Source organism: Delphinus delphis, chromosome 3 (assembly GCF_949987515.2).
Source record: "Delphinus delphis chromosome 3, mDelDel1.2, whole genome shotgun sequence".
Taxonomy (NCBI): domain Eukaryota; kingdom Metazoa; phylum Chordata; class Mammalia; order Artiodactyla; family Delphinidae; genus Delphinus; species Delphinus delphis.
The window spans coordinates 124,109,542-124,128,465 of NC_082685.1; the positions used below are offsets into that span (position 1 = coordinate 124,109,542).

General features: G+C 37.1%; 1 protein-coding gene and 1 pseudogene across 3 annotated transcripts in view; both read right to left on the reverse strand.

The window, feature by feature from the left end:
- KIF2A (kinesin family member 2A) overlaps nucleotides 1–18,924 on the reverse strand; it is a 70,032-nt gene that overhangs the window by 24,429 nt on the left and 26,679 nt on the right. For 2 of the 3 annotated variants that reach the window (XM_060009437.1, XM_060009436.1), the window contains exons 2-6: nucleotides 11,096–11,190; nucleotides 10,584–10,703; nucleotides 2,976–3,030; nucleotides 1,869–1,991; nucleotides 1,203–1,303 (exon numbers count right to left, since the gene is read on the reverse strand). In XM_060009437.1, coding sequence (XP_059865420.1) covers nucleotides 1,203–1,303; nucleotides 1,869–1,991; nucleotides 2,976–3,030; nucleotides 10,584–10,703; nucleotides 11,096–11,190 — 494 coding nt within the window. The remainder of the gene's footprint in view (nucleotides 1–1,202; nucleotides 1,304–1,868; nucleotides 1,992–2,975; nucleotides 3,031–10,583; nucleotides 10,704–11,095; nucleotides 11,191–18,924) is intronic. The other variant, XM_060009439.1, reaches the window with a different exon arrangement.
- Nucleotides 4,899–8,047, reverse strand: LOC132422223 (poly(A) polymerase alpha-like; annotated as a pseudogene).

Sequence of the window (18,924 nt, forward strand, 5' to 3'; positions counted from 1 at the left end):
AGCCAAGATAATTTTTTAAATCTTTAAAATTCAAACTACTGCATGCTAACTGCAATTTACTATTTTGCTTCAAAACTGAGAAAATTCAGATTAAGATACAAATAGCAACAGTTAACAGCCTCTCCTAGCTATGAGTATAAATTGTTAAACATTTTAGGTCAGGTTCTTTTTCCCATATACTATATGCAGACTTGCTTTGAGTACAACTAAATTTCAAAACTGTTAATGTAACATACTGTCAATTAACCTTTTGGGAAATAACACCAACTATGTCAACTGAGAAGCAGAATGTAAAGAAGAGGTCACAAAGAGATGTAAAAGTATTATGAAGTACCCACAGGAAACACCAGGTGGCATCTGTACTAAGTATCAGTAGATACAAGCATTATTCAAAACCCAACTGGTCATTCTCAGGTCACTTTCAGATATAAGTTGATTTATTCAGGTTGAGTATTATACTGATTCCACAATTCCACAACACAACATCTTTATGATTAAGGGCATTTGAACATACTCCTAAATAAGGAAACAATCCTGGTATTACAGGAAACAAGTTCTGAGAATATAATAGATACTATGCAAGCACAATGGAGGAATTATTTGTACAATAGCATAATTTCTAATATGTGAAGACCTGTAGAGAGATAAAAGACCAGTCTTCTAAGCAACTTTTCCATTGCTAGTAAAGTTTTGCTACTATCTAAAGGAAATGTGAGAAGAGGGGCACATCAGAGATACTCTCAACATCTAGTATAAATCAACACACAACGAATTTCCACCCTTTCATTGTGATATGCTGAACTTATTAACCATGGAAAAACAATAAAATGGATAGTATAACCATATACCTTAACTTGATGTTTTTCTGAATGTATTTTTAGTCCTTTTAAAAAGCCAAAATCCTATTATTCTCAATGTTATACATCCATTAGAGTTCTGTAACACAATGGCTTACTATTCAAAATGGAACAAGCTTTAGGACTAACACATACCCACTAAAACTTGAAAAGTTTATGTAGTAAAAAATCTGTTATGGTAACTTATTTCCCCAAGAGTTTATATTATTCCTCAATATCAATTTAAGGAACTATATTGAAATCTTTAAATGAATGCCTCAATTATTTTTTCATAAGCCAATCACTTTCACTGACACAGTCTAATCCTTGGTTGGTGCATAAACAAAATATGTTTCTGTTACAAACCTGGGCTCTTTTTTCTCTAAGTTCTTGCTGTTGTAGTCTCCTTTTTTCCCGTTTTTCTTGCAATTTCTCTACTTCTTTCACACAATTAGATTTTCTACGTGCTGGAAGAAACAGATGAGCTGTAGAAGCCTAGTTTTCTTTTTAGAGTACCATACTTATACACAAAAATTTTATGTATGAAATTTTACCACACACACCAAAATAAGGTACACAGTGACAAAACATGCCTATGACAAATATGTGAACTTTACTTATGAGCTGCTTTAACAAAGCTAGGAACAGGACAATATACAAATAAGAGTCATGAAAAATGACTCTAACATATTGATACATGTCATCTCTTGGTTTAGAATCAAAGATCTTTGAATTGGAAAGGATCAAGAAGCATAAGCATTTCTTTTATAACATCTGTCAAAATTATCTGGCCATAATTTTAAATTCAAAGCAACTGAAACATTGTTATATTTTTATATTTATAAATTGTTTCCTCCAAAATATACATTTAAAAACCCAATTAACAGACTAAACTAACAACAAAAAAATTTTTCCACAATGGTAAAAATAAAATCTGCAATTAAGTTTGTAATTTGGGGACTTATAAAGTTGACCAAGAGAAAATACATGTATGCCTAAAATGACTGAATCCTTGATACATGATTTACATACAAGGGGGTCCAAATTCCTTTTTTGCAGCTTGAACTGGAGATATATCTGAAACACTACCATTCTGTTGTGCAGAGGAAGACTGTTCAGGAAGTTGACTAGGCCGCGCGCGTGCAGAACCAACCACTGAAAGTGAAACAAAATTTCAAAATATATGTAATAATCAATTCTGTTCAATAAATAAAACTCAATCTGAATAATTTATAAAAAACCAAGCCAAGCTTGATTTTAAATAGTAATTTTTAAAAAGTAAGTGTGCAAAATACAGATTTTATACGCATTCTCATTTTGAAAAACTTACACAATTCAGAAATACAGCAAGTAAAAACATAAAAGTCCTGCAACTCTCCTTTTGTTCTAAATCCCACTCTTTGCTTGTCAAATATGCAAATCCTCAACAGAGAATTTCCCACTGTGGATGTTACAAAAGTGGAAAAAGCAGTATTAAGTTAAATATAAATATCACATTTTACAAAGAAATATAAATGTTCACAAGACTCAAAGAATAGTGCTAAAAGTGCAGGACTTTCCCTCTACCTCCAATCTTTCCTCTAATACCTACACCTGTCCTGCCTCAGCATCCATACATACAGAGGAAACATCACTATGAGAAAGGACCATTCTGTACTGCTGAATAGTAGAAAAGAAATTAACTGTGCTTTATATCACCTAGCTGAAAACATATGAGAGATCTGAAATTAACTGCAATTGATACCTGTTCGACTTGTCTTCAAAGTTACCCATGACATTTTTTGAAAGTTTGTTAGCCAGAAAATAATGTAAAAATATCACAATGACTAAACTTACCCTTGTGAATCAATTAACTACTACCCCATTCCTTTCTTCCTCATAATACTCTCCTCAAATCTGAAAAATTATTGGGTAAATAAGATGCCTCAAAATGGCATATATCACGGAGTTTCACATTCATCACATACCTTTATAAATCATTTTTTTTATATCACTGACATTATTGTGCTGGGAAATCAAGACGATATCAATCTTAAAATTAGCCATGTAACGTTTAAATGAATAACAACATCAAGGGTAATATTTACTTTTGATTTACCTTGTCAGGGCAATAGGCAAAATTAATAGGTAAATTTTTACCTCTATTATCTCTTGGAGGAGGATCATTCTTAATAGAAGCCACAGTCCGTCGATTCTATAGAAAAGAAAATGTTCATTTTACTTTCTCTCTTTACTCCTCATATATATGTCTATCATAATCAGCTTCCTTTATTTATTTATTTTTTGCTGTTTTTTTTAATTGTGGTTTCAATGGAGAAGTACATCATCCACTCACAAAATAGCTCTTGAAAAATACAAGTACAGATACTATAACACAAAGCAAACTCTAGTCATGAGACACTACGTACATCATGCGAAACCAACAGTCTGATCTCCAGGTTATGAAAACTAGAATTAAAAAGTCACTACACAGAAAAGGTCCAAGTTCCCAGCTTGGCAAAACTTGGGTGCGGTTACATGAAATGCTTAATAAACTGAATTCTTTTTCCCCAATGTGTGAACAAAATGACAAGACTAAGTCTGTACCTGGCAATTTCAATCTAACTCTGAAGCTACACAGAACACACAGACACCTTGTAGACTTCACCTGTTAGTCTGACCATCTTTTCTTCTTAGGTGGTAGGAGGAAAGGCAAGGTGACTGTGCAGAGCAAAGATATGGGACGTAGAAGTACTGTATACTAGACATTACAAAGTATGGTGAAAAGAAAGCCTCAATTAATGCATAGTCTAAGGGGGAAAAGACTACACTCCAACTTTGGAAAGTTAATTTAGAAGGATAGGGGAAGAGTTTAAGTAATTACAGTTTAACATGAAAAATGTACGTGTGATAGAATGGAACACAATAGAGGATTCATAAAACATGCTCATCAGAAAAATCTGTTGGGTTTGCTTTGTCCAGATTAAGAAAGAATAACTAAGCTTATCAACATCTGGCATCCCTCATATTCTGTAAAGATGAATGCACTGCTGCTTACTTATGTGGAATTATTTATTGACAGGATAAAACAAAATGAAAAAAGGAGTAGAGAGCTGACTAGATGTCAAGTGCTTGCTAGAAATGATTTTTAAACGTTTCTACATGTAAAATTTACTGACAAATTTTAGTCAACCATTTAAAAATCAAAATTTGTTTAAAATTCTTGGAGAAAATGCCTTTTTGCCCACATGTTTAAAATTGAAAATCAACTTTACTATAGACAGGAGTTTTGTGGAGCGTACAAAATTCCTTATATTTAGAGATCAAATGGCCATCCAAGATAGATATCATGTTTCACAGGCATTATTTTTAGTCACCCTAAAATTTCAGCCATGGGACCAAAAGTTAGTGTTCTGTGCCATGTGGCCACAGGGTCACTGCTTTCACATCATGGCTTAAGAAAATACTGGCATTTCGTTTTTTATGAAAGAAGTCCTACCTTATGCATACAAGCAAAAAGGGGAAAAGAAAAAGAACGGGGAGGGAGCAAAACCTTTGTTTCAAAGACAAGATACTGAAGGCAAAAGAATGTGGAGCTTTAACAAGCTCAAAGAAAAATATTCGCTGGCTGATCGCTGATTTGGATGCACTCTAAACAAGTCTATAAACAAAACCAATATAGCATTTCTTAATCATGACCCCATCAAAACGAAGTATCTCCTAATTATTCTTTCAATGTCAAATATATACCCTAGAGTTGACATTTCATTTTTAAAGGTTACAGCTACCTCATAGGGACTGAACTAGATGTACTCTTATCCTTTCTCTGAAGTACAACAGTACACCACTGCACAATGGCATCCAATTTGAAAACTAATGGTAAAGGAAATTCTTCAGGAAAAAATGAAAATCTATCAAGCTTAAAATCTAAAATTAGTTCTACTTTCTAATAAAAAAAAATACATAAAAGTGCATCATCAGAATAAGGAATTCTTATGCCAGCTTGTATTGCAAATTTTCCAAACAATGCAGCAAACATAAACCCAGTCCACATGTCAATTATGAATACAAACACAGCTTGAGGTTTTTTTTTTTTAAAGGCAGTAATTTTTTGAAATAGTTAATGCAACTGTTGCTAACACAATTATCACAGTACTCCTGGCTTCACATACTAACCTGGACTTCCGATCAAGTGCTGATTAGTCCAGTAAGGGAGGTCACAAAAAAAACCTAAATCCATTTTCAGTCATGTCTAGTCTTGTACCCTCCATTCTCCTTTCTTAGCATTTGAAGACAACAGGTTGAGTTGGCAGATATTGTTTATGGGCCCCTGAGGTTGTTTTTACCGATTCAGTCTCAGTTTTATTGAATTCCTGATAACAGAAATAGGATTTGCAGGGAGAGCAGGCCTATCAGAAAGGTCTGTACTGGATGTTTTCTGAGAGGCCAACAGAGAAGCCGCTGTCTGAATGGTTTCCTTTTTTTTTTTAATAAATTTATTTTTTATTTTTGGCTGCGTTGGGTCTTTGTTGTTGTGCACAGGCTTTCTCTAGTTGCAGTGAGTGGGGGCTACTCTTCATTGCAGTGCGTGGGCTTCTCATTGCGGTGGCTTCTCTTGTTGCGGAGCATGGGCTCTAGGTGCACAGGCTTTAGTAGTTGCGGCTCGTGGGCTCTACAGCGCAGGCTCAGTAGTTGTGGCGCACGGGCTTAGTTGCTCTGCGCATGTGGGATCTTCCCAGACCAGGGCTCGAATCGGTGTCCCCTGCATTGGCAGGCAGATTCTTAAGCACTGCGCCACCAGGGAAGCCCAATCTGAATGGTTTCTGATTGAGTTGTACTTGTCTCTGTATCAAGTTCCTCCTTTGTTTCTGTTTTATCATGCCCACTCAAAGCAAGACAGCATCTTCACTTGTCTCATCCTCTTCTGTTTTGGTTTTCTTGGGACTCTCTTCTTTATGAGGTGAGAATGTCCTTTTGACTCCTACTATAGGATTAGGTGTCTTTGTTGCTGCACTTTCTGAAGGTCTTGGTGGTGGGTTTATCAGACGTGTTGAAGAAACAACTCTGGAGACCGTAGGCTTTGGTGGTGAAGAAATGGCTGGCTGTGTGGCAGTCTGAGGAATGCTTTCACTTGATGTACCCCCTGAGCTTTCATGGGCATTTACCTGTGGCACAGAAACTTCAGTAGCCTGTATGTTGGTCATAGATGCTGCTGTTACAGCTGGAGCAGGACTGTTTCTGCCCTGAGAACTGCCAGAACTGTTCAATGTACTGGTCTTCATAGCACTGGTAGGTGAAGACACAGACATGCTGTTATCACTGTCCATAGACAAGTCGAGCCTGCTGTCATTCAGAGGTGTCAACCGGACACCTTTTGTTGAACACTTTTTCTTTTTCTGAAGCACATGATTAGGCAGTAGTTGATGGAGTTGCTTTCTTCTTACATGCATTGCAGCAATTTTCATGTCCACCTCAAACATCTTGCTGTTTATTGCTTGCCTATAAAGACTGAATATCGTAGGTGAGATCAACACTGAGATTTTCAGAGTTTTCTGTTTTTTTACAACACTAACCCAATCACCCACACTGTGTGAAATTCTTCCTTGTCAGGATTTTCTTTGGGTGCTGGAAGTGACTGGGGATTCACATGAGCCAGTGTAATAAATTCATTCTTCTCCAAACTTCCAACCAGGATTCAGATTTTTTTTTTTTTTTTTTTGCGGTACGCGGGCCTCTCACTGCTGTGGCCTCTCCCATTGCAGAGCACAAGCTCCGGACGCGCAGGCTCAGCGGCCATGGCTCACGGGCCTAGCAGCTCCGTGGCATGTGGGATCTTCCTGGACCGGGGCACGAACCCATGTCCCCTGCATCGGCAGGTGGACTCTCAACCACTGGGCCACCAGGGAAACCCAGGATTTGGATTTTTGATTCCACCAAGCCCACCCATTTTAGGCGTTGTTTTTCAGTTGGTGCACTTGCTAAAGTACAATATAATGCTTGTTCTTTTGAAAGAAGTTGGAGCTTCAAAAAGTTTAGACCACTCTGCCTTACTCAGCAATATTTAATCTGTGATAGCAAGACCTTGTTTAAATTCCTCAACCATGACCATCCGTGTTGAAACGCATACATTGTACGTGGAGTTCTGTTGTGGGTATGGTGGTGTAATTATAGGCAGAAGATGGTACCTATCACTGGGATTTACCCTTGGGTCCCATACAGGCAAATTAAGACTGCATTCTTCAGGCTGTTTCAATAGGACTGGATTTGGCCATTCCCATTTAGAAAATATCAAGAAAAGTTTATGTACAAGAGTTGATGCTATTGCATTTGGATAAAGCTGGCAAGTTCCTGCTACTAGCATAGCCCAGGAAACACCACTGAGGAAACCTAATATGTTGGAATAGGTGTTGTGGCATTTGGCCCACAGTTTGATAGCTCTCAGGGTTAACCTGAAGTTGTCAGTGTTTGGTACTAGATGCAAAATTTCATCGGTTACCCTGCAACCGTTAAGACTTCCTATGCATCTTATATCTAAATTTTTAAGCGGACTGTCATCTCTTAAGTCCAAGTCTTCTGGAATAGTCTGCAGTGATAATCTTGCAAACAAAATATCAATCTCTATCCCATCAAAACACAGTTTGATAACTGGTACAAGTGCCTCTTCAACAGCTCTTAAATCTTGTACTTCTTCCTGTAATTTCAACTTATAGAATGAGGTGAAAAAGTCACTTCGATCAACATGTCTTGGTGCAACACACAATGCAACAATATCGGCACCTTCTGTATGTACTCCTAATCTATAAGATCCAAATGCAAAAATTTTTCCACCAACCTTTTCAACTACAGATCGTGGAAGAGTCTTGCTTTCACTGATTTCTCATATCCACTCTTTTACCAGGTTATTTAATTTTCCCAAAATTAAAGTCCTCTTCCTCTTCAAAAAGAAAGCTCCTCTTCCTCTTCAAAAACGCTAGAGGGCTTCAGAGTCTCAAACAGTTTCTGTGTAAGTAGGGAGTCAATCTCCTTGGGGGCTGCTAAGCTGATGGGAGAGGTAATGCCACAGTGCTTCTGTGGCGGCTGTGTTTGCGGTGATCCCTGCGTTGTAACTTGAACTGGCATGTCTCCTGAGGTGGCAACGCCCAGTCACTCCCCACCCCACCCCCCTGAAACCGCTGCCATCCTGGGCAAGATCCACTGAGGTGGGGTTGGGGGGTGGGGGGATGTTTAAGCACTTCTCCTCCTTCCCCTTCATCCTAACATGGCCTCAGCTTCCTTTAATTAAACATAAGTGGGTAGACATACAATAATATAAAACTAAATGAAAAAAAGGGAAAAAATTAATGACGAAAAACTAAAATTATCTTCTGATAGACTATCACTAATGTCATCAATATTCAAGTTTTTTTTATATGAGTATCCTGCCACTGCCCCAAAATATTCAGGAATGAAAACGAGCCAGGCACTGTTCTAAGGACCTTATATGTATTAATCCATTTAATCTTCACAACAACCCTGTGACATCATTATTATTGCTATTCTGGTTTCACAGATGAGGAAAGTGAAGCAAAGAAGGATTAAGTAATTTCATTAAAGTGTGTGTTTTTTAATCATCATGCTATCCTGCCAAAATCATGTAATACACTTCATCTCCAGATGTCAGGGGTAAATAACAAAATACTAGTTTTAGACAACTTACAGCCCATTGTTAAACTGAAACATCAAAATACTATGAAATGCACACTGTCGCTTTTTACTAAAAGGTTTCATTAGACTTTCAAAGACTTCAACACTGCATAGATAGGGCAGCAAGTTTTTGGTCCTATTATTTATTTACCAAGACTTTATTTTATTCACCTAAAAAAAAGATATCAAATAATGCAGTGGGTCTCAGTGCTAACTGCACGTTCAAATCAGATGGGTACTGCTAAAAGGATATTGATGCTAGGGCCACCCTTTTTTTTTTTTTAAACTATCTATCTATCTATCTATTTTATGGCTGCATTGGGCCTTCATTGCTGTGCACGGGTGGGCTTTCTCTAGCTGCAGAGAGTGGGGGCTACTCTTCGCTGCAGGGCTTCTCATTGTGGTGGCTTCTCTTGTACAGCATAGGCTCTAGCAACGTGGGCTTCAGTAGTTGTGGCACATGGGCTCAGTAGTTGTGGCTCATGGGCTCTAGAGCGTAGGCTCAGTAGTTGTGGTGCATGGGCTTAGCTGCTCCGCAGCATGTGGGATCTTCCCGGACCAGGGCTCGAACCCGTGTCCCCTGCATTGGCAGGTGGATTCTTAACCACTGAGCCACCAGGGAAATCCCAGGGCCACCCTTTAGATAAAATAAAACTGAATCTCTGTGAGTGGGTCTAGGAATCAATATATTCTAAAAAATTTCCAGGTGATTCTAATGCACACCAAAAGTTGCTAATTATATTCCAAGAAGGATAAACTATGATGATCATTCAAGGTTGTGAAGCCAAGTATGAAAAACAGTCCACTAACAAGGGGTAACTAACTAATGACCTGTAAGCAGTGACTCTCAATATGTTGAATTTATATAAATTGAAAATCTGTCTTATGGTTATATGCATGGTTTAAAAAGCACAATGTTTTGTTGATATTGTTGAGTTTATATCATATTATATGTGGATGCTTATGTATGTCTTCCCTGCAAGATAGTGAGTTCCTATAGGGCTAAAGTCATGTCATATTAATCTTTGTAGAAGATAAAATCAACAATGTAGTAAGAACTTTTGATTAATTTATTTTATTTATTTTTGGCTGCATTGAGTCTTCGTTGCTGCACCCGGGCTTTCTCTAGTTGCAGCAAGTGGGGGTTACTCTTCGTTGTGGTGTGTGGGTTTCTCATTGCGGTGGCTTCTCTTGTTTCAGAGCACAAGCTCTAGGTGCGCAGGCTTCAGTAGTGGCATGTGGATTCAGTAGTTGCGGCTCTCGGGCTCTAGAGCGCAAACTCAGGAGTTGTGGTGCAAGGGCTTAGTTGCCCCGCAGCACGTGGGATCTTTGCAGACCAGGGCTCGAACCCATGTCCCCTGCATTGGCAGGCGAATTCTTAACCACTGTGCCACCAGGGAAGTCCATGTAGTAAGAATTTTGAACACAAAGAATTGCAGATTTAACAACTGCGAGGGACTATCTGATTTAAAGAGTTGTATTCTGATACAAAGTTTTAACACAGAGACATTTCAATAGAGAGGAAGAGGAATTATCTTTTAAAATAATAAAAATCACATGCCTTTTATTTTTGTGAAGATAAAACTGTTAGGGGGCAGAGCATGGTTTTAAAATTTATAAATAAATTATTCTTCACAGATAATACAGAAATAGTTACACTACAATCTGTCATTTCCCGTTTTTTTAATAAATGTAAATAGCAGAATTACTATTTCAAAAGACTACTAAAATGGGAATTTATTATGAATAAGAAACTCATTTTTTTTTTTATCAAAGTCATATGTAGTCACTCAACAAATATTATTAGCAAGCAAATGGTTTCGACCCATGTCTCCTAAGAAACAATTAGTCTTAGGAAAAATCCTAATCAGGCATGGAATTTCTAGGATCTTACCTAATGATCGTCATAATTGTGAATTAGACAACTCTTCGATCCTTGAAAGTATGTGTGTATATACACGCATGTAGATGGCAGAAAGAATTAAGGTTTTTCTAAAACAGCAAACAAATACTTAAACATACTCTTCACAGTCCCATTTCAAACCAAAATACACACATACCCTGCTCTGAATTTGCATCACTAACCTTTACAATTTTGTTTACTTTGGCTGAGGATGCTGGAGGTGGGGGTGTCTCTGGACTGGGCTCAATTTCTTCATCTGGTACAAGGTCAGGGTTAAGTGAAAAGATGCTCTCCAGGTCAATCTGTTTGATAAAATGCATATATTTTGAGAGTGAATTTGGACAATTAACCTCTCATTTTCAAATAAATTTATACACAGAGAATAAATGTCAAACAATTTCAGCCTAAGGAACATTATTACCTTGAAAATTAAATTATCTAGAATTATAACCCACATATATTTAAAAGAATCTCTCTTAAGTTAGTACTTTGTGGTCTTGATCATATGTCCAATCACAAAAGATATGCAGGAGGAATCTACCTTTTTATCAGTGAAATTTTTTAATCACTTGAAAGTTTTTCAAGAATGATAAAGAATACATGCACTATATTAAACTATACAGTTTTCTGCTTTGTTTCATATTCAGAATCTTGATTATAAGACTAGAAATAAAATTCAACCCAGTGATCATACCTCTTTGCCTTTTGTATCTCCATTTTCTATCCATTCAACAGTTACACTTTCATTATCTTCATTTAAAGATGTTACCATTGCTTGATGTATTCGGCCTAAGTGAGAATAAAATATACACTTTTAAAATGCCACAAATTATGGTATTCCTAAACACTGTCAAAAACAATTTTATAATTTACAAACTTACAAAACTATGATACTACTTTCCTTACAAGGGATTTCCACAGATTCTCAGGATTAGGGAATGAATTTTATCTATGGGACCATAAATCAATTTGCCAATTGTCAAGACCAGGAACTCACTATGAGCCAACAGTGATTCTGAAGAACACAGAACAAAAATTAATGAAGCAATTTTTTAATACTACGTAGATATAAATACTTTTAAATTTCACTATCATATACTGTACAATTGATCAAATTGTTTTAATATTATTAAGAAAAGGAATCTGGGTCCAAAAAGTTTGGGAAATACTAATTAAAAATGTTCTCTAAATCCATTCCACTCCTTACTTTCTTTGACGACTACAGTATTTACCATCTATACAGAGAAGACGTTATATATTATGTATTAAACTTGTTTTCCCTCTCCTAATAGACTGTGGATCTTACCTGTTAATAACTATAGATTTAAATATTTTACATTTTTACATAATATTCCATTATGTTTATCACAACTTATTTAATACCTATTGATGGTCAGTTAGGTTTGTGCAACTTTTTTTACTATTATAAACATTGCAAAAAATACTATTGCACATGCTGTCATGCACTTGTCATCGCACAGATCAACAGATATATATATATATATATACACACAGGAATATGAGTATTGCGTGTGTATGTGTATTTTTTCACTTATTTCATCTGTTTTCATCTTACCCACCCATTTGATTATTCGTCAAGTAAGGATGGGAATTATTTGTTATATATCTGCATCTTCAATATTATGTAATAAAATGCTGAACATATGGAATTTTCATATGTATTTCCTAAATGAAATCTTTGAGGCATCTATAATTTATCTTAGAATAATTTACAGCTCTAAAATCTTTTTAAAATCCAGATATATAGTATATAAAACAATGTTATTGTAATAACAAGGCATACAGTATCTTTAAAGAAAATATGAATACTAATAAGTTTATAAGTATTACTGTCTATGTATGAAGTTACTGTCAATCAATATTTTTTCTATATGGGCTCATATAAAAATTTGAAGAAGAAATAAATATAATCTTGTTAAAAATTCAAACTTTGAAGATTTAAGTACATACTCTCAGCTTTAATACTGGTGCTTTTTTATGTTTTTTGTTTGTTTTGTTATAAATTTTATTTATTTAGTTAGTTTTGGCTGAGTTGGATCTTCGTGGCTGCATGTGGGTTTTCTCTAGTTGCAGTGAGCGGGGGCTACTCTTCATTGCGGTGCACGGGCTTCTCACTGCAGTGGCTTCTCTTGTTGTGGAGCACGGGCTCTAGGCATGCGGGCTTCAGTAGTTGTGGTGCATGGGTTCAGTAGTTGTGGCTCATGGGCTCTAGAGCGCAGGCTCAGTAGGTGTGGTGCACGGGCTTAGTTGCTCTGCAGCATGTGGGATCTTCCCGGACCAGGGATCGAACCCATGTCCCCTGCATTGGCAGGGGGATTCTTAACCACAGTGCCACCAGGGAAGCCCTGGTGCTTTTTTAAAAGCTAAAATATGTACTGGCAATCTTTCCATGACAGATCAACATTAATTTTAACAACTTCATAGCATTCTATAAAAGGAATGCATCATAATTTATTCCTTTACTAGAAGTAATTTAAATTGTTTCCAATTGTTTGCCATTACAAGATGCTGCACTGAGTATATGTACATAGGTGTGACTGTTTTCATAAATAAAATTTCTAGAAGCATACTGGGTTAAGGAGATTGAAATTTTGATAGATATTTGAAAATTGTTCTCCATTTATATTCCCATCAACAATGGGACCTATTCCTCCATACCCTATCAACACTGAGCATCATCAATTTAAAATACTTTTACCAACATGATAGACTAGATCTTTCTTTAAGCTACTATTTTGTGAGCACATATATGTCAGAGACTGGCTCATTTAATCTACATTGGTTCATTCAACATAACAAACATACCTATGAAGTGGCTACCTCCCTTTTTAAAATGAAGAAACTGAAGCTCATGGTTATACAGCTAATAACTAACACGGATTTGAACCTCAGTCAGATGCAAAAGCACTTGCTATTATTACTATGCTTCTCTTCTCTCCTAAATCAAGCTGATGAGGAAGAAGACTGTGTGGCTTAAATTCCAAATACCCCTGTAAAAATTCAAAAACTGTAGCACAGACTCTCAACCCTCACTGTGCACCAGAAACTCCTAGGGAGATTTTTTACAAAATAAAATGATGATGCCTGAGTTTTACCCCCCGATACTGTCATTTCTTACCAGTTCCACGGAAATCACCTTGTTGTAAGCCACCAAGGCCTTGATCTTGGATTATTGCAATTCTCTCCCAACTACTCTCTCTCTTCTACCAGATTTGCCCTACTGCCTATTCTCCATAGAACAGCCTAAACATTCCTGGTAAAAACTAAGTCAGATTATTCCTTTGCTCAAAACTTTCCAGTGGCTCCCCATCTCACACAGAGTAAAAGCCAAAGTCCTTCCAAAGGCCTTTTAATGTCATATAACAAAGACCTACATGATCTGACCCCTCATTACCTCTGTGACCTCGTTCATCCCTGACTATGGTAATTCTCCAGTTTTACTGACTGATCCCTATCTCACACAGTATTCTCCCTCCCTCCAAAACAGTTCTAAGTGGGTCAAGGACTAAAATGTGAAAGACAAATGTAAAAGCAACTGAGTAACTCGCGGTGCCATTTACTCAGATTAAGTGTACCTTAGAGGAGAAGCAAGTGTCGGGGGTGGGGAAACGATGAGCTGGAAAAGACTGAGAGGATTCAAGGAAGAGGATTAAAAAAAGGGAAATCAGATAATGCTCACTGAAATTTGATTTGGACAGAAATCAGGTAAATAACCAGTACAAATAGTATATGTCAATTGGGTCCTCTGGGAAGCAGATGTTTAGACAGCTATGAGGACAAGAGGTTTATTGTGAAAGATAAAAGGAGAAGGAAACAGGACTGGTCATGGAAAACTTTCAGACCATGATGCCTATCTGAAACCTCTGAAAGAAAGGGGACATAAAGCAGGATTGAGCAAAGAAAGCCTCAGACCTTGATGCGGATCTGACAGTCTTGGCCAACCCATCAGGGAGCTCCAGAGCAAAGACTGACCATTAGAGGAGTGCCACACTGGGCCTAGTACTCACACCATGCTCAGTCACTAGCTGGAGGTTTCCCAGGAAACACAAGGCCTCAGCTCAAAAACTATGGAGCCTTGAAGATATTAACAGCTGAGGCTGTCAGCTAAATGTACTCCCTGAAGCTGAAGAAGTTTTTTTCAAAGGGGGATCCAAGCAGTGTATCTATGATTGCCACAGGATGTGAACAAGAGAAAGATTGAGTTTAACTGGTAATGGAAGCGGAGAGTAGACCCCAGAGAGCCATGAGCTGCCCTGCTATCCAGCATCACAATCTAAGAGGAGCTACCATCTCCATAACACGAGTAGTGAGGCTGAGACCCAACAGCCACTCCCCCCCCACCCCACCGCCCTTGGCAGCCTCACAACTGTAACACCCACTAGTGGGGACAAGAAGATTATTGCTACAAAGGTTTTGGGAAAAGTGAAGTGGTTTAATATAACACATTGACACGATTTCATCAATAGGAAATGACTCCAAAGAAGATGCATTTGAACAATGGACTACCATAAAGAATAACTTCCAGTAGGAAATGGAGAGGCTGTGGTTGAGGTTGTTGAAGAGTACAGATAGAGGTCTCCATGCAATTCCCAACAGAACTACCACAATAATGAGAATAGAGAAAAGCACATGCATGTTTCAAAAGGCAAGACCAACACCACCATTCTTATTGTTAAGCATCTAACACAATATTCCAACATTCCTAAGGAGGGAGAAGTGACTTAGTGTACTGATACTAAGTGTGTGAGGAGAGGCAGACCAGTGGGACAATGTCTGTATTAGGATCACAGATTAGGATTTCACAGGGACTTTAATCTAAAAGGACAGCCTTAGAGAGATCAGTAAGGAAAAGGATAAAGAAAATCACGGAGATAACACCCAGTATCAGCAGTCTTCTCAACAATGGTACCTCCACAACTTCCATTACTAATGCAAACACCCAGAAAGCCTTAAGCCACAAGTCAGGAGAGTCAAAAGCAGCTGATCCACCAGTTAAGATGAAGCTCTAGACATCTAGTAGGGCAGGACTGAGAAAATGTTGGCTTATCTCTACCATAGTCCAGTTTACTCAACCAACAAGAAATGAGTGTGTTGTTTATGGTTTCCTTTGTTGTGCAAAAGCTTTTAAGTTTCATTAGGTCCCATTTGTTTATTTTTGTTTTTATTTCCATTTCTCTAGGAGGTGGGTCAAAAAGGATCTTGCTGTGATTTATGTCATAGAGAGTTCTCCCTATGTTTTCCTCTAAGAGTTTGATAGTGTCTGGCCTTACATTTAGGTCTCTAATCCATTTTGAGTTTATTTTTGTGTATGGTGTTAGGGAGTGTTCTAATTTCATTCTTTTACATGTACCTGTCCAGTTTTCCCAGCACCACTTATTGAAGAGGCTGTCTTTTCTCCACCGTATATTCTTGCCTCCTTTATCAAAGATAAGGTGACCATATGTGCGTGGGTTTATCTCTGGGCTTTCTAACCTGTTCCATTGGTCTATATTTCTGTTTTTGTGCCAGTACCATACTGTCTTGATTACTGTAGCTTTGTAGTATAGTCTGAAGTCAGGGAGCCTGATTCCTCCAGCTCCATTTTTCGTTCTCAAGATTGCTTTGGCTATTCGGGGTCTTTTGTGTTTCCATACAAATTGTGAAATTGAGGTGGATGGACCTAGAGTCTGTCATACAGAGTGAAGTAAGTCAGAAAGAGAAAAACAAATACCATATGCTAACACACATATATATAGAATCTAAAAAAAAAAAAAAGGTCATTAAGTACGTAGGGGTAAGACGGGGATAAAGACACAGACCTACTAGAGCATAGACTTGAGGATATGGGGAGGAGGAAGGGTAAGCTGTGACAAAGTGAGAGAGTGGCATGGACATATATACACTACCAAACATAAAATAGATAGCTAGTGGGAAGCAGCTGCATAGTACAGGGAGATCAGCTAGGTGGTTTGTGACCACCTAGAGGGGTGGGATAGGGAGGGTGGGAGAGAGGGAGATGCAAGAGGGAAGAGATATGGGAACATATGTATATGTATAACTGATTCACTTTGTTATAAAGCAGAAACTAACACACCACTGTAAAGCAATTATACTCCAATAAAGATGTTAAAAAAAGAAATGAGTGTGAAATTCCAGCAATAAGAAATGAATAAAAAGACTGGATCTGAATGAACAAATGAAGTGTTAAGTGTTTGCTTTTTGCCAGGGGATCAGGTAACTAGAAATATCTGGAGTACCTATGCAGCATGGGAGGCTTTATTATTTTTACCAAATGATGTCTCTGAAAAAAAATTTCTAAGACTGAATTTTCCCAATATGCTTTTAAAGGTTTTTGTTTGTTTGTTTTATATATGGCTCAGTTGAGATACTCAAATATCTCATTTTTAATTGTAGTAAAAATTTACAATTTGATTTTTTCAAAAGTCAAATGGTAATCACCTGTTAACAAAGGTGTTAATAAAATAAAAAAGGGACAGATATGAGATTTTTCAAAGGAAAAAAATCATTATGATTTAGTGATAAATAACATATAGGTATTATAGGAAAATTCTGAGCCTGGATGACTGGGAAAATGATGCTACTAGTGGTGGAACAATGATATACTTTCTCCTGAGTCTATGCTGTTAATTACAATCATGCACTGGTGTTATTAAGACAACTACAGATACAGAATTACAAGCTCAGAGTTAGAAATATTTCTAATCAGTGTTAGGAATACCCTTCCCTAGAACCTGTGACAATCTTTCCATGTGGCCCTCCAAATACTATCCTATTTCTCTGATTTGAGAAAATTCTTATACTCCATCCTAATTTGTTGTCCTTTGACTCTGATTCCCCATCGACTTTATTGTAAGTTATATCATACACACATCTACACTTTAAAAAAAAACAGAGCAAACACCTGTGTACCCACCATGAGCCAGGTTAAGAAACAATACCTTTGAAACCCCGTATGTCCCCCTCGCTAAGTGAACCTCCCACTCCCTCTCCTTTTCCCCTCCACCAGAAGTAACCAATACCCTGATAGTTGAGATAATCATACTGTGGCTTTTCTCTATAGTTTTTTCATTTATAAATGTAACACACACAAAAATTTAAAGTTTGCCTATTTTTAAACTGTACATAAATAGACACTACTTGTAAGACCTCTTTCTTTCGGACAACACTATTTTTCCGAGATTCACTTATGTTGCTGTTCACTCATTTATGTTTACTCATTTATGTTCACTCATTTTCACTACATACGAATATGCCAAAATTTATCTATTCTACTACTGTTGATGGACATCTGCTTTTATGTTTTTGCTGTTAGGAAAATGGTGCTGTAGGCATTCCTATACATGTGTACTGATACAAATACACAAGTATTTCTGGAATATACAATGAGAAGAAATACAGAGTAGGAACATCTATAACTTTTCTAGTTAGCGTTAGGATGTCTCCTATAGTAACTGTAATTGCAAAGATTTGCAATACAACTAGCAATTACTTCACATTCACAATAATACTTAGTATCTGTCAGATTTAATATATCATATTGTGGTTCTAATTTCTCCGACTAAATGAGGTTATGCCTATTTTGAGTTCCTTTGGTCATTTGGGCCTTTCATGTGTTTTTTAATTTTTTTACTACTTCTCTACAAAAATTCTCTATATATTCTTGCTAATAATCTTCTGTTATATGTTGTACCAAATACTTTGTCCAAAGTTGTGGCTTATCTTTTCAGTTTCTTTATGGTGTCTTTTGATGACTTTGATGGTTTTTGTTTGTTTGTTTGTTTTTTAAGACGTTGGGGTAGGAGTTTAGTAATTTATTTATTTATTTATGCTGTGTTGGGTCTTCGTTTCTGTGCGAGGGCTTTCTCTAGTTGTGGCAAGCAGGGGCCACTCTTCATCGCGGTGCACGGGCCTCTCACTATCGCGGCCTCTCTTGTTGCAGAGCACAGGCTCCAGACGTGCAGGCTCAGTAGTTGTGGCTCATGGGCCTAGCTGCTCCGCGGCATGTGGGATCCTCCCAGACCAGGGCTCGAACCAGTGTCCCCTGCATTAGCAGGCAGATTCTCAACCACTGTGCCACCAGGGAAGAACCGAGTTTTTAATTTTAATGTAGTCAAATACATATATATATTTCTCAATTATGGCTTTTTATGTCATAAAATTCTTCCTGAGACTCAGGTCATTAAGACAGTTTCTTATATTTTCTTCTAAAGTTTTACAGGACTTACTGTATAGCACATGGAACTGTTCTCAATACCCTGTGTAATGACCTGTATGAGAAAAGAATCTGAAAAACAGTGGCTATATGTATAAGTATAAATGATACACTTTGCTATACAGCAGAAACTAATGCAACATTGTAAATCAACTATAGTCTAATAAAAAGTTTTTTTTAATAAAGTTTTACAAAGCCTTTTATATTCAGGACTGTAACCCACTGTAATTTTGATCTTTGTGTATGGTAACACAATTTCCATTTTTTCCCCATGGAAAACAAATTTTTCC